This window comes from Heterodontus francisci, chromosome 20, assembly GCF_036365525.1.
Source record: "Heterodontus francisci isolate sHetFra1 chromosome 20, sHetFra1.hap1, whole genome shotgun sequence".
Taxonomy (NCBI): domain Eukaryota; kingdom Metazoa; phylum Chordata; class Chondrichthyes; order Heterodontiformes; family Heterodontidae; genus Heterodontus; species Heterodontus francisci.
The window spans coordinates 57,202,620-57,219,554 of NC_090390.1; the positions used below are offsets into that span (position 1 = coordinate 57,202,620).

General features: G+C 41.5%; 1 protein-coding gene across 1 annotated transcript in view; it reads right to left on the minus strand.

The window, feature by feature from the left end:
* Positions 1-5,068: 5,068 nt before the first annotated feature.
* Positions 5,069-16,935, minus strand: part of LOC137380875 (deleted in malignant brain tumors 1 protein-like) — a 50,746-nt gene continuing 38,879 nt past the window's right edge. Inside the window, exons 13-16 of the mRNA XM_068053283.1 lie at positions 16,169-16,480; positions 12,481-12,792; positions 8,793-9,104; positions 5,069-5,418 (exon numbers count right to left, since the gene is read on the minus strand). Coding sequence (XP_067909384.1) covers positions 5,069-5,418; positions 8,793-9,104; positions 12,481-12,792; positions 16,169-16,480 — 1,286 coding nt within the window. The remainder of the gene's footprint in view (positions 5,419-8,792; positions 9,105-12,480; positions 12,793-16,168; positions 16,481-16,935) is intronic.

Below are 16,935 nucleotides of genomic sequence, written 5' to 3' on the forward strand. Positions count from 1 at the left end.
CCAACATTTAAGGGAAGGCTTAAAAAGGTTCTCAAAACCTGAATGTCTGGTGCAGTATGTAGACGATTTACTGCTACAAACTGAAACGGAACAGGAACATTATCAGTTACTAAGTGAATTACTACAATTGTTACACGAATTGGGACTAAAAATAAACCCTAAAAAAGCGCAAGTTATGAAACAGAAGGTTACTTACTTGGGAATGATCTTGACATCGGGAAAGAGAGAAATTGACCAACGAAGGGTAGTAGCGGTTGGCAGACTCCCTGTCCCGCGGGATGTAAAAGGGTTGAGATCCTTCCTGGGTTTGGTGGGATATTGCAGGGACCACATTGATGGATTCGCTACAAAAGCGGCCCCATTAATGGAACTATTGAAAAAGAATGTGGCGTGGGAGTGGAAAACTGATCACACACAGGCCATTTCAGATTTAAAGCAGGCACTAGCTGCTGCGCCTACTCTGAAAACCCCAAATCCAACTGAGCCGTTTTCATTGGAAGTAGCTACCACAGACACCACCCTCTCAGCAGTTCTGTTACAGGAGACACATGGGAAATTGAGACCAGTAGCGTATGCCTCATTTATGCTTTCACCGGTAGAGCAGGGGTATACGACATGCGAGAAACATTTGTTAGCAGTTTTCTGGGCAGTACAGTATTTTACTTACATAGTGGGACTGAATCCACTTACAATATTGACAGAACATACTCCTGTACAGTTACTATTAGACGGTAGGATCAAAGATGGGTCAGTAAGTCAGAACCGAATTGCTAGGTGGACACTATTGTTGCAGGGAAGAAACATAAGCGTGAAAGGAGTAAAAACTACCACTCTGTTGGCAGACAACTTAGTGTATCAAGGAGAGAAACACGAGTGTCAAGTCATGATAGCAAATGATCCCAAGGGACCATTTGTATCAAAACAAAAAGTAGGGGGTAGGAGTGGATTGGAGAAAGCAATGAAGACAGAAAGTAAAGGTGCAAAGAGAAAAGAAGAACCCCACTTGAAAGTTTTTGTGGATGGTTCCTCATCAGTTCAGGATGGCGAGAGGAGGACTGGGTGCGGGATATGTGTAGAGGACGAACACGGTCAGAAAAAGTTTAGCGAAGCCTTAAAATTGCCGAAAACCATGAGCGCGCAGGTGGCAGAATTAGCAGCCGTCGCATATATGGTTGGCCACCCAGAATACTTCCCGCCTGGATCAGTTATATATTCTGATAGCATGGATGTCTGTAATAGCCTCACGGAACATTTGCCCTTATGGGAGGCGAGGGGTTATGTCTCAGCAGATGGGAAGCCCCTTCCATCGGCCCCATTATTAAGATACATCTTTGAAGGAGCACAGGGGAAAGGATATGGGATCACAAAGGTAAAAGCTCATTCAAAACTTACTCCGGAAGGGAACAGGAAAGCAGATGAGCTAGCCAAACAGGTGCTGTTAGTGGGCAGCAGGAATGGCAGCCACCGATTGAGGACATTGGGGAACAGAAGGGAAAACAGGTTAAGGTAATGGATTTAACAGAGGAGCAGAAGAAAGATGGAGAATTGAAAAAACTGATAGAAGGAGTAGAGTCAGATACATACAAAGAGTACAAGGGGATATATATTCAGGACGGAGTAGTTTTATGTGAAGGAAAATTTGTAGTGCCAGAGGGGGGACGAAACCAAATAATCCACTGGTACCATGACTTATGGGGACATAAAGGGACAGAGTACCCTGGAAAGGATAAAGGTGGTGTGCTGGTGGCCTGGAATGAAAGTTGATGTGGAACACTACGTCAAGAATTGTTTGATCTGTGCACAACACAACCCCGATAGGAATGTCAAGAAAGGGGCACTCCGACATACTAGACCAGTAGAAGGGCCTTGGACTAATTTACAGATAGATTATGTAGGACCCTTACCCCCCACTCCAGGAGGGTTTAAATACATTCTAGTAATAGTAGATACGTTTACCAAATGGGTGGAAGCTTTCCCAACCAGAACAAATACAGCCAAAATCACCGCAAACATTCTGTTAGAAAGGGTTTACCCCGAAGCATAGAATCAGATCAGGGAACACATTTTACAGCCCAAGTAATGCAAAATATAATGACCCTCTTTGGGGTTAAACAGAGATTCCACATACCCTATAGACCACAGTCTAGTGGAATTGTGGAAAGGATGAATCAGACATTGAAAAACATGATAGCTAAAATGGTACAGCAGCATAAGGCGCCCTGGCTGGTTGTTTTGCCCTATGTGTTGATGGTATCAGGAATACCGTAGCTTCATCAACAGGCTATACTCCCTATAAACTCATGACAGGAAGGGACATGAGAGGAATGGAGGGGTTGGTAGATTTGGACTTGTCCGAACCTGAGGTGGACAGTATTATATCAGAAAAATGGGTACAACAGCAAGTCGAAACAGTGAGGGAAGCAAATTACGTGGCAGCTCACCAACAGGGAAAGAAGAGACTGCAAAGTAAGGCTTATTTCAATGCGAAAGCCAGCCCGATAGAGTTGAGCCCTGGACAAAGGGTAATGATCAGAATATACCAGCTCATCTCATTTCTGAGTCCAAAGTTCGCCGGTCCCTATGAGATCGTAGATAAAGCTAGTCCATCTGTATACAAAGTATTGATGGTGCCAAATAAGAGTGGCTGGTATCACATTAATCAGTTAAAGCTAGTAGGAGAAAAACAAGATAATCACAGTTGGCATGTGATGCTTGATGCTACCGATGTTCCAATCGAAGGTCAGGGAGATCAAGAGCAGGATCAATTGAGGATCCAAGCGGAAGTGTTTGAAAGACAACCTGATGTTGTATGTCCACATACAGAGGGAAATCGAGGGACAAAACGAAAGAAAAATAAAGAAAACAGGGAAAGTAAGTGGGCTAGAAGAAATGAACGGTTAGAATCAGTAACAAATTGGGAACAAGATATAGACAGTCTGGTTCAGTGTATGGAGAGACTGGACTTAAAATAGGATAAGAAAGGAACTGCAAATAAGAGCAGAAATTACACTTGTATATTACAGGTCCGGCCCACAATGAAGAGGGTGATGCATTGCATTGCTATTGGATTGACCATATTTGGGACTATGGGTGAATCCGCATTGGAGCTATCACGACGAATGAACATGCCGGAAGCAGTGGCGACGTGGGAAGACTATCCCGTGGCCCGAAACAACTTTGCTCGGCAGATCAAGATAGTTCGAACGAACAAAGGACAGCGAGAAGATTTAAATTGGTATTATGCGGGAGTAGATGGGTTGGCGTGCGCAGGAAAAACATTGGGTAAACTGGAGGGACACAATGTAGCCATTCACAATGTAACCTCGGATTTGGTTGTTGGTGGACAAGTCCTGCCTAAGCCAATAACGAGGATAGTGATAAAGGAGAATCTTACGGTCCAGCGTACTGATACAGATCAAGAGGTACGGGAATATATTGCCACCGAATTACCACCCATCCCACACCTGACAGTAGATTGGGCACAAATAGCAGACGAGGCAAAAGAGATAATTCATCAATGGAATAAACACACAAAGACAATTAGAACTCATGCTAACAAGGCAAATGAACTGTTGCATGACCCAGGGTTTTGGAATAAGTTTTGGAATTGGGGATCTAATGTTCAAATACATCCATGGGTCAGAATTGTATCACATATTGCTGTCATAGTGATTCTATGTGCGCTAATAATTGTTGTATTCAATGTATATCAGCTTAGAAGGTGGAAAAATGAACTTTTGCGAAGATTGGATGATGGGACTATAATGAAACAGAAGGAACGGTTATCAATATAAACAAAAAAACTGAGAAAAATAACTGTATATACTAAGTTTTATAATGTATCTTTTTATATGTAACAGTATTGCACACTCATTGGGGGACAATGACGTTCTCAGGAATGGTTCAAAGAAAAGGGAAACTTGATGATCCTAAGATAGGTATCTTTGGATCATGAGGGGGGAGATGTTGGCCAGGGGCTGCAAGAAACACAGAATCAGTTACAAACTGCTAGGATTGTTTGACCTGTAGTAACCTGGAGCTCGGACACTGGCCTGTGTTGGTAAAAACCAGTTTGAACTAATTACTTTATGGGACAAGACAAAGAACAGGACACAGGAAAAGGGCCTTATTTGGACACTGTGTGATATCGGGGTCTTTGGGCCTGGGCCAATTAAGAGAAGCTGTGAACGAGGTGATCAAGCTTAAGCCAACCGGAAAGACACAGCTCAGATTTGGAGAGATAAGCAACAGGATAAGAATAGAACTTTTTGGGCACAGAGACAGCGAAAACTCTGGAGATCAACCATTGTGGAAGCAGAAGACCCTGCGTGATCGATGCGTCGATGACATAGAAGAGAGAGAGAGAGAGAGGGAGAGGGAGAGAGAGAGAGAACGGAACGCCTGGCCAGCGTTAACTCTCCCTTTTTCGGGTAATATCCTTTGTATTCTGTGACTAGGACAGGGAAAGGTCAGAGGAACCTAGTGGGTATGCTTATGAATTCTAGCTAGTTTTGGTATTAACTGTATAACTCAGGGGAGTTGTATGTTTTTGTCTAACTGAGTGTATAAGCCTTATTCTTACATTGTACAACAATGTGAATAAAGTAAATTGATCGTTAAAGAAAGGACTGAGTTCCCCCTCTTTGTACTAAGCCAGCAACTGTAGCTGTGGACAAGGTGTTGACTCTGTGCCACGGTTAACAGAGGGAAAGTTTGCACCAATATTAGCATTGCATGAGTTTCTGTTCAGTGTGTGATGTAACATATTTTATGTGGATTAAGTCACAGCTGAGACGGAATGGTACTGTAATATTACTTTGCAGTAATGTTATTGGAAGTTTCCTGTAATCCATGCATTAATTTCAGCCCCATTACATGCCAGTGTGTCTCTGAGTCGGAATGTTGTGGGTCCAAGCTGCACTGTAAACTTTGAGTAAATAATTTAGCTGACGATATATAAATTGCATTCAACAACTCCACATTATGTATCCTCTATGTATCCAAAAATCATTCAAATCTTTGAAACTTGACATTGTCATTTTAAATTGGTCTATAACGTACTTACATTTCAAAAGAGAATTATTGAAAATAAAGCAAATGTGATACCTGAGCAGTTAACTGCAACATCTTCTGAATGTTGACAGTTGTGTGAAAGCCAGCCACTGTTTGGACAGTCCCACAAATTGTCTTCATCTCCTTGACAGTTAATATCATCCAAGACAATTTCACCAGTGCCATGACCAAAGTGAGCCACCGGAAGTGTAGCAACAGCTTCACCACATCCCATTTGCCGACACACCACATGTGCATTGCTCATAGTCCAGGAATCATCACACACTGTTCCCCATCTTCCATTGTATAAAATTTCAACTCTTCCTTCACACTTGTTATTTCCATTTGCAAGTCTTAATGAAAACCCTGTGAGAATGAAAGGATTATAAAGGTGTATTAAAACCATACAAGCTCACTTGCTCTTTCTGCAAAACAGTTGCTCAGACAGTACAAAGTAGAAATACGTGAGCAAAGTCTGATGAAATCTTTCATACAGTTGTCTTTATACAATGAACACTGAGATATAAAAGGGTAATTTCCCAAGGCAAAAAAGGTCAGGAAGAGGGGCAGAGTGGCAGTTTTTTGATTTGTTGCCTCTTTAACACAGATCCAGGAAGTCCAGAGCATTCTTGGAGGTGTTTGACCTGCACCTGCAGTAGGTGTATCCTGGATGAGGGGGGACTGGATGTTTTCAGTCTCCCACCTCATTCTCCAATTCTCCCATTTGCCTAATGTCCAACACAGGAGTGCTCAGAAATGAAGGTGTTGTGGTCTGACTGTGAAACCTCACACATCTGGAGGGACCTTTGTCTCCTGGACTTTCAAAGTTTATTTGAATCTTGTTTGACATTTTTTGTTTCCGTTAGAAATTTAACCTTTAGTTAGGATTTTCCAGTTGTTGATCTCCATTGGAGGCCAGAAGGTCCTGATACTGAGAGCAGAGAGGCAGCTGGAGGACATAATGGCTAATAGTTGCCCTGATTTTCATGCCTCTATTGCTGCCAATAGACCCAGCCAGGGGACAGGTCTGTAGAGGTTCGCTGGGACATTTCAGACAGGACTGGAAATCCTGTTGATCCTGGGTCACTTTAAATGCAGTGACCTCGACCAGTGCCAAGGAAAAGGGTGGAAATATCTGTGGGTTTTGTCCATCTGGTGTATATAATAAATTTCATAAGATTAATAATTCATGTGTGTTGGTCGAAATTTCTCCTCTTCGAACTTAACAAAAAGGAATAAAAGTTTAATTCATTGAACATTCAGAGGATGACATTTGATAGGCAATTTGAATTTGCAATATCATGGTAGGAAGACACATCAGCCAAGAAATAGGGTGGTGCAGTAGTTAGCACCGCGGCCTCACAACTCCAACGACCCGGGGTCATTTCAAGGTACTGCCTGTGCGGAGTTTGTAAGTTCTCCCTGTGACCGTGTGGGTTTCCACCGGGCACTCTGGTTTCCTCCCACAGCCAAAGACTTGCAGGTTGACAGGTAAAGTGCCCCTAAATTAGGTAGTTGGTAGGAGAATTGTGGGGATGTGGTAGAGAAAATGGGATTAATGGAGGATTCGTAAAAATGGGTGGTTGTTGGTTGGCACAAACTTGGTGGGCTGAAGGGCCTGTTTCAGTGTTATATTTATCTATGAAGTATGACTGTGACTGGGCTGAGGTTATCAGGTCATATGAAGCTACTGGCTGAGAAATTGGGACGTGTCTCTCTTGCTTATCATGGGTGAAAGGGGAGAAGAAATGACCAATTTTGGCAGGCTGTATCACATGTCTGAAGGACCCCGAAAATATGTCAACCTCACATTGACTTGTTGATATTCAGGCATCCTTGGCAGCAGCCTAATATAGTGTTATGGCCATTTCATACTGTAATTAATGAATCTAACTGCTGTTACAGGACCCCTCTCCTACATTGGTCAGCACTGAGCAGATCATGAGCTGACACAATGGGACTTTCCTGCTCTACACAGCTTAATTACAGTAGATTTACTGAGCTATTGTTGGGATGTGTTTGGGTTGGGAATTCTTTTCTTCTGCTTACAGCAGTGAGGAAAAAAATACTGAGAACAAAAAGCTCTCGGAAGGATTTAATATCTAGTCTTTCTTCCCCTGACCTAATAACCATCATCATAACCAGCAAATTGTATTTCTGAATCTGACCAGTTATATAAATTTAAAGAGCAGAGTATTTTCCTCTCAGTTCCTCCACATTGCACTCAACTATTTCTTGGCTCAAATCACAGGTTGACAACCTTCCACTTGACCAGCTGTTGCAAACAGTTGAGAAAGAGGTCTAGGGTTCCCTTTCAGACTTAAACTTAAACTCAAATTCATTTAACGCCTATGGATACAAGAGGCACCCATGCTGGCATGCAGACGCAATACATGCATGCAGATAGGGACAGAAAGTGCAGAAGAAAAATAAAGTGTAAAAGTTTGAAGCAATCTTTGAAGAGGGTATTTTTGTTACTGTGCTTCAAGCTCACTGTAGAATCCTTGGTTGTAGGTAGATCTTGCTTTTCGCTGGGGCTCAGTATTCTTCTTAAACTTTGTTCACTGAAGGAGACTTTTCTCTCTCTGGGGTTCTTGTGTCTTCAGTGGGTTCTGGAGTTCCTTGAGAAAGAGATGGGAGCAGACAGGAGAGGCAGTGGGGAGCCAGCCAGTAGAGGTCTTTTAAATCCAGGAGCAAACAGCTTTCTGCCTAAACTGTTTGTACAAATTCAAAAAACTCAGGTTGTGCAGTAGGTTTGTCATGCGACGAGCTCGTTTGACCATGTCGGTTTGTGTATTTCGCCATCTTAGCAGTCAACCTGGAATGCGTGCTCCCCCTTCTTTGACGTCTGGTGATCAAAAGTCCATTGTGGGTTGAATGTATCAGGAAATGGGTGCTTTGTCCTTCTGAACAATGTCTGTTAATATGCAAATGTCTTTTCCAGCCACGGCTGATCTGTTGAACAAGTCCTTTCGTCACTCCAGTAACAGTTTACAATCAATGTTTATGACAAAATTAATGTGCCTCATTTTCGGCAGGTGGGGGCCTATCATGACACCAGCATTAATGCTAAGTTAATACTAAGATCTAAACGCCAATGAGAAGCTCTGCAGAAGCACTCTTCCTCTACATTTTCATCTGTAGAGAATATGAGTATCCACACTTTCCCCCTCCTAATACTTTGGAGATTGGAAAAATATCTGAGCCTCTTATGGGACAATTTCAATTCCATTCTATAAAAATGGTGGCAGTTCATATCTGACTAAAATAATAACAGTCAAGTATTATGTAGCAATGCATTATCAAAATAATTAATTTTTTTTAATCAAAAAGAGGTAATTCATGATGTGGTGGGAGGGAACGATTGCACCAATATTAGCATTGCATGTGTTTCTGTTCAGCGTGTGATAATGTCACATATTTTATGTGGATTAAGTCACAGCTGAGAAGGAATGGTACTGTAAAATTATTTCGCAGTAATATTATTGGATGCTTCCTGTAATCCATGCATTAATTTCATCCCTATTACATGCCAGTTGTGAGTTCAAGCTGCACTTTAAACTTTGAGTAAATAATTTAGCTGACACTATATAAATTACATTCTGCAACTCCACATTATGTATCCTCTATGTATCCAAAAATCATTCAATTCTTTGAAACTTGACATTGTCATTTTAAATTGGTCTATAACTTACTGACATTTCAAAACAGAATGATTGAAAATAAAGCAAATGTGATACCTGAGCAGTTAACTGCAACATCTTCTGAATGTTGACAGTTGTGTGAAAGCCAGCCACTGTTTGGACAGTCCCACAAATTGTCTTCATCACCTTGACAGTTAATATCATCCAAAACAATTTCACCAGTGCCATGACCAAAGTGAGCCACTGGAAGTGTAGCAACAGCTTCACCACATCCTATTTGCCGACACACCACATGTGCATTGCTCATAGTCCAGGAATCATCACACACTGTTCCCCATCTTCCATTGTATAAAATTTCAACTCTTCCTTCACACTTGTTATTTCCATTTGCAAGTCTTAATGTAAACCCTGTGAGAATGAAAGGAGAATAAGGGTGTATTAAAACCATACAAGCTCACTTGCTCTTTCTGCAAAACAGTTGCTCGGACAGTACAAAGTAGAAATATGTGAGCAAAATCTAATGAAATCTTGAAAACAGTTGTCTTTATACAATGCACACTGAGATATAAAAGGGTAATTTCCCCAGGCAAAAAAGGTCAGGAAGAAGTGCAAAGTGGCAGTTTTTTGATTTGTTGCCTCTTTAACACAGATCCAGGATGTCCAGAGCTTTCTTGGAGGTGTTTGACCTGCACCTGCAGTAGGTGTATCCTGGATGAGGGGGGACTGGATGTTTTCAGTCTCCCACCTCATTCTCCAATTCTCCCATTTGCCTAATGTCCAACACAGGAGTGCTCAGAAATGAAGGTGTTGTGGTCTGACTGTGAAACCTCACACATCTGGAGGGACCTTTGTCTCCTGGACTTTCAAAGTTTATTTGAATCTTGTTTGACATTTTTTGTTTCCGTTAGAAATTTAACCTTTAGTTAGGATTTTCCAGTTGTTGATCTCCATTGGAGGCCAGAAGGTCCTGATACTGAGAGCAGAGAGGCAGCTGGAGGACATAATGGCTAATAGTTGCCCTGATTTTCATGCCTCTATTGCTGCCAATAGACCCAGCCAGGGGACAGGTCTGTAGAGGTTCGCTGGGACATTTCAGACAGGACTGGAAATCCTGTTGATCCTGGGTCACTTTAAATGCAGTGACCTCGACCAGTGCCAAGGAAAAGGGTGGAAATATCTGTGGGTTTTGTCCATCTGGTGTATATAATAAATTTCATAAGATTAATAATTCATGTGTGTTGGTCGAAATTTCTCCTCTTCGAACTTAACAAAAAGGAATAAAAGTTTAATTCATTGAACATTCAGAGGATGACATTTGATAGGCAATTTGAATTTGCAATATCATGGTAGGAAGACACATCAGCCAAGAAATAGGGTGGTGCAGTAGTTAGCACCGCGGCCTCACAACTCCAACGACCCGGGGTCATTTCAAGGTACTGCCTGTGCGGAGTTTGTAAGTTCTCCCTGTGACCGTGTGGGTTTCCACCGGGCACTCTGGTTTCCTCCCACAGCCAAAGACTTGCAGGTTGACAGGTAAATTGCCCCTAAATTAGGTAGTTGGTAGGAGAATTGTGGGGATGTGGTAGAGAAAATGGGATTAATGGAGGATTCGTAAAAATGGGTGGTTGTTGGTTGGCACAAACTTGGTGGGCTGAAGGGCCTGTTTCAGTGTTATATTTATCTATGAAGTATGACTGTGACTGGGCTGAGGTTATCAGGTCATATGAAGCTACTGGCTGAGAAATTGGGACGTGTCTCTCTTGCTTATCATGGGTGAAAGGGGAGAAGAAATGACCAATTTTGGCAGGCTGTATCACATGTCTGAAGGACCCCGAAAATATGTCAACCTCACATTGACTTGTTGATATTCAGGCATCCTTGGCAGCAGCCTAATATAGTGTTATGGCCATTTCATACTGTAATTAATGAATCTAACTGCTGTTACAGGACCCCTCTCCTACATTGGTCAGCACTGAGCAGATCATGAGCTGACACAATGGGACTTTCCTGCTCTACACAGCTTAATTACAGTAGATTTACTGAGCTATTGTTGGGATGTGTTTGGGTTGGGAATTCTTTTCTTCTGCTTACAGCAGTGAGGAAAAAAATACTGAGAACAAAAAGCTCTCGGAAGGATTTAATATCCACAGTCTTTCTTCCCCTGACCTAATAACCATCATCATAACCAGCAAATTGTATTTCTGAATCTGACCAGTTATACAAATTTAAAGAGCAGAGTATTTTCCTCTCAGTTCCTCCACATTGCACTCAACTATTTCTTGGCTCAAATCACAGGTTGACAACCTTCCACTTGACCAGCTGTTGCAAACAGTTGAGAAAGAGGTCTAGGGTTCCCTTTCAGACTTAAACTTAAACTCAAATTCATTTAACGCCTATGGATACAAGAGGCACCCATGCTGGCATGCAGACGCAATACATGCATGCAGATAGGGACAGAAAGTGCAGAAGAAAAATAAAGTGTAAAAGTTTGAAGCAATCTTTGAAGAGGGTATTTTTGTTACTGTGCTTCAAGCTCACTGTAGAATCCTTGGTTGTAGGTAGATCTTGCTTTTCGCTGGGGCTCAGTATTCTTCTTAAACTTTGTTCACTGAAGGAGACTTTTCTCTCTCTGGGGTTCTTGTGTCTTCAGTGGGTTCTGGAGTTCCTTGAGAAAGAGATGGGAGCAGACAGGAGAGGCAGTGGGGAGCCAGCCAGTAGAGGTCTTTTAAATCCAGGAGCAAACAGCTTTCTGCCTAAACTGTTTGTACAAATTCAAAAAACTCAGGTTGTGCAGTAGGTTTGTCATGCGACGAGCTCGTTTGACCATGTCGGTTTGTGTATTTCGCCATCTTAGCAGTCAACCTGGAATGCGTGCTCCCCCTTCTTTGACGTCTGGTGATCAAAAGTCCATTGTGGGTTGAATGTATCAGGAAATGGGTGCTTTGTCCTTCTGAACAATGTCTGTTAATATGCAAATGTCTTTTCCAGCCACGGCTGATCTGTTGAACAAGTCCTTTCGTCACTCCAGTAACAGTTTACAATCAATGTTTATGACAAAATTAATGTGCCTCATTTTCGGCAGGTGGGGGCCTATCATGACACCAGCATTAATGCTAAGTTAATACTAAGATCTAAACGCCAATGAGAAGCTCTGCAGAAGCACTCTTCCTCTACATTTTCATCTGTAGAGAATATGAGTATCCACACTTTCCCCCTCCTAATACTTTGGAGATTGGAAAAATATCTGAGCCTCTTATGGGACAATTTCAATTCCATTCTATAAAAATGGTGGCAGTTCATATCTGACTAAAATAATAACAGTCAAGTATTATGTAGCAATGCATTATCAAAATAATTAATTTTTTTTAATCAAAAAGAGGTAATTCATGATGTGGTGGGAGGGAACGATTGCACCAATATTAGCATTGCATGTGTTTCTGTTCAGCGTGTGATAATGTCACATATTTTATGTGGATTAAGTCACAGCTGAGAAGGAATGGTACTGTAAAATTATTTCGCAGTAATATTATTGGATGCTTCCTGTAATCCATGCATTAATTTCATCCCTATTACATGCCAGTTGTGAGTTCAAGCTGCACTTTAAACTTTGAGTAAATAATTTAGCTGACACTATATAAATTACATTCTGCAACTCCACATTATGTATCCTCTATGTATCCAAAAATCATTCAATTCTTTGAAACTTGACATTGTCATTTTAAATTGGTCTATAACTTACTGACATTTCAAAACAGAATGATTGAAAATAAAGCAAATGTGATACCTGAGCAGTTAACTGCAACATCTTCTGAATGTTGACAGTTGTGTGAAAGCCAGCCACTGTTTGGACAGTCCCACAAATTGTCTTCATCACCTTGACAGTTAATATCATCCAAAACAATTTCACCAGTGCCATGACCAAAGTGAGCCACTGGAAGTGTAGCAACAGCTTCACCACATCCTATTTGCCGACACACCACATGTGCATTGCTCATAGTCCAGGAATCATCACACACTGTTCCCCATCTTCCATTGTATAAAATTTCAACTCTTCCTTCACACTTGTTATTTCCATTTGCAAGTCTTAATGTAAACCCTGTGAGAATGAAAGGAGAATAAGGGTGTATTAAAACCATACAAGCTCACTTGCTCTTTCTGCAAAACAGTTGCTCGGACAGTACAAAGTAGAAATATGTGAGCAAAATCTAATGAAATCTTGAAAACAGTTGTCTTTATACAATGCACACTGAGATATAAAAGGGTAATTTCCCCAGGCAAAAAAGGTCAGGAAGAAGTGCAAAGTGGCAGTTTTTTGATTTGTTGCCTCTTTAACACAGATCCAGGATGTCCAGAGCTTTCTTGGAGGTGTTTGACCTGCACCTGCAGTAGGTGTATCCTGGATGAGGGGGGACTGGATGTTTTCAGTCTCCCACCTCATTCTCCAATTCTCCCATTTGCCTAATGTCCAACACAGGAGTGCTCAGAAATGAAGGTGTTGTGGTCTGACTGTGAAACCTCACACATCTGGAGGGACCTTTGTCTCCTGGACTTTCAAAGTTTATTTGAATCTTGTTTGACATTTTTTGTTTCCGTTAGAAATTTAACCTTTAGTTAGGATTTTCCAGTTGTTGATCTCCATTGGAGGCCAGAAGGTCCTGATACTGAGAGCAGAGAGGCAGCTGGAGGACATAATGGCTAATAGTTGCCCTGATTTTCATGCCTCTATTGCTGCCAATAGACCCAGCCAGGGGACAGGTCTGTAGAGGTTCGCTGGGACATTTCAGACAGGACTGGAAATCCTGTTGATCCTGGGTCACTTTAAATGCAGTGACCTCGACCAGTGCCAAGGAAAAGGGTGGAAATATCTGTGGGTTTTGTCCATCTGGTGTATATAATAAATTTCATAAGATTAATAATTCATGTGTGTTGGTCGAAATTTCTCCTCTTCGAACTTAACAAAAAGGAATAAAAGTTTAATTCATTGAACATTCAGAGGATGACATTTGATAGGCAATTTGAATTTGCAATATCATGGTAGGAAGACACATCAGCCAAGAAATAGGGTGGTGCAGTAGTTAGCACCGCGGCCTCACAACTCCAACGACCCGGGGTCATTTCAAGGTACTGCCTGTGCGGAGTTTGTAAGTTCTCCCTGTGACCGTGTGGGTTTCCACCGGGCACTCTGGTTTCCTCCCACAGCCAAAGACTTGCAGGTTGACAGGTAAATTGCCCCTAAATTAGGTAGTTGGTAGGAGAATTGTGGGGATGTGGTAGAGAAAATGGGATTAATGGAGGATTCGTAAAAATGGGTGGTTGTTGGTTGGCACAAACTTGGTGGGCTGAAGGGCCTGTTTCAGTGTTATATTTATCTATGAAGTATGACTGTGACTGGGCTGAGGTTATCAGGTCATATGAAGCTACTGGCTGAGAAATTGGGACGTGTCTCTCTTGCTTATCATGGGTGAAAGGGGAGAAGAAATGACCAATTTTGGCAGGCTGTATCACATGTCTGAAGGACCCCGAAAATATGTCAACCTCACATTGACTTGTTGATATTCAGGCATCCTTGGCAGCAGCCTAATATAGTGTTATGGCCATTTCATACTGTAATTAATGAATCTAACTGCTGTTACAGGACCCCTCTCCTACATTGGTCAGCACTGAGCAGATCATGAGCTGACACAATGGGACTTTCCTGCTCTACACAGCTTAATTACAGTAGATTTACTGAGCTATTGTTGGGATGTGTTTGGGTTGGGAATTCTTTTCTTCTGCTTACAGCAGTGAGGAAAAAAATACTGAGAACAAAAAGCTCTCGGAAGGATTTAATATCCACAGTCTTTCTTCCCCTGACCTAATAACCATCATCATAACCAGCAAATTGTATTTCTGAATCTGACCAGTTATACAAATTTAAAGAGCAGAGTATTTTCCTCTCAGTTCCTCCACATTGCACTCAACTATTTCTTGGCTCAAATCACAGGTTGACAACCTTCCACTTGACCAGCTGTTGCAAACAGTTGAGAAAGAGGTCTAGGGTTCCCTTTCAGACTTAAACTTAAACTCAAATTCATTTAACGCCTATGGATACAAGAGGCACCCATGCTGGCATGCAGACGCAATACATGCATGCAGATAGGGACAGAAAGTGCAGAAGAAAAATAAAGTGTAAAAGTTTGAAGCAATCTTTGAAGAGGGTATTTTTGTTACTGTGCTTCAAGCTCACTGTAGAATCCTTGGTTGTAGGTAGATCTTGCTTTTCGCTGGGGCTCAGTATTCTTCTTAAACTTTGTTCACTGAAGGAGACTTTTCTCTCTCTGGGGTTCTTGTGTCTTCAGTGGGTTCTGGAGTTCCTTGAGAAAGAGATGGGAGCAGACAGGAGAGGCAGTGGGGAGCCAGCCAGTAGAGGTCTTTTAAATCCAGGAGCAAACAGCTTTCTGCCTAAACTGTTTGTACAAATTCAAAAAACTCAGGTTGTGCAGTAGGTTTGTCATGCGACGAGCTCGTTTGACCATGTCGGTTTGTGTATTTCGCCATCTTAGCAGTCAACCTGGAATGCGTGCTCCCCCTTCTTTGACGTCTGGTGATCAAAAGTCCATTGTGGGTTGAATGTATCAGGAAATGGGTGCTTTGTCCTTCTGAACAATGTCTGTTAATATGCAAATGTCTTTTCCAGCCACGGCTGATCTGTTGAACAAGTCCTTTCGTCACTCCAGTAACAGTTTACAATCAATGTTTATGACAAAATTAATGTGCCTCATTTTCGGCAGGTGGGGGCCTATCATGACACCAGCATTAATGCTAAGTTAATACTAAGATCTAAACGCCAATGAGAAGCTCTGCAGAAGCACTCTTCCTCTACATTTTCATCTGTAGAGAATATGAGTATCCACACTTTCCCCCTCCTAATACTTTGGAGATTGGAAAAATATCTGAGCCTCTTATGGGACAATTTCAATTCCATTCTATAAAAATGGTGGCAGTTCATATCTGACTAAAATAATAACAGTCAAGTATTATGTAGCAATGCATTATCAAAATAATTAATTTTTTTTAATCAAAAAGAGGTAATTCATGATGTGGTGGGAGGGAACGATTGCACCAATATTAGCATTGCATGTGTTTCTGTTCAGCGTGTGATAATGTCACATATTTTATGTGGATTAAGTCACAGCTGAGAAGGAATGGTACTGTAAAATTATTTCGCAGTAATATTATTGGATGCTTCCTGTAATCCATGCATTAATTTCATCCCTATTACATGCCAGTTGTGAGTTCAAGCTGCACTTTAAACTTTGAGTAAATAATTTAGCTGACACTATATAAATTACATTCTGCAACTCCACATTATGTATCCTCTATGTATCCAAAAATCATTCAATTCTTTGAAACTTGACATTGTCATTTTAAATTGGTCTATAACTTACTGACATTTCAAAACAGAATGATTGAAAATAAAGCAAATGTGATACCTGAGCAGTTAACTGCAACATCTTCTGAATGTTGACAGTTGTGTGAAAGCCAGCCACTGTTTGGACAGTCCCACAAATTGTCTTCATCACCTTGACAGTTAATATCATCCAAAACAATTTCACCAGTGCCATGACCAAAGTGAGCCACTGGAAGTGTAGCAACAGCTTCACCACATCCTATTTGCCGACACACCACATGTGCATTGCTCATAGTCCAGGAATCATCACACACTGTTCCCCATCTTCCATTGTATAAAATTTCAACTCTTCCTTCACACTTGTTATTTCCATTTGCAAGTCTTAATGTAAACCCTGTGAGAATGAAAGGAGAATAAGGGTGTATTAAAACCATACAAGCTCACTTGCTCTTTCTGCAAAACAGTTGCTCGGACAGTACAAAGTAGAAATATGTGAGCAAAATCTAATGAAATCTTGAAAACAGTTGTCTTTATACAATGCACACTGAGATATAAAAGGGTAATTTCCCCAGGCAAAAAAGGTCAGGAAGAAGTGCAAAGTGGCAGTTTTTTGATTTGTTGCCTCTTTAACACAGATCCAGGATGTCCAGAGCTTTCTTGGAGGTGTTTGACCTGCACCTGCAGTAGGTGTATCCTGGATGAGGGGGGACTGGATGTTTTCAGTCTCCCACCTCATTCTCCAATTCTCCCATTTGCCTAATGTCCAACACAGGAGTGCTCAGAAATGAAGGTGTTGTGGTCTGACTGTGAAACCTCACACATCTGGAGGGACCTTTGTCTCCTGGACTT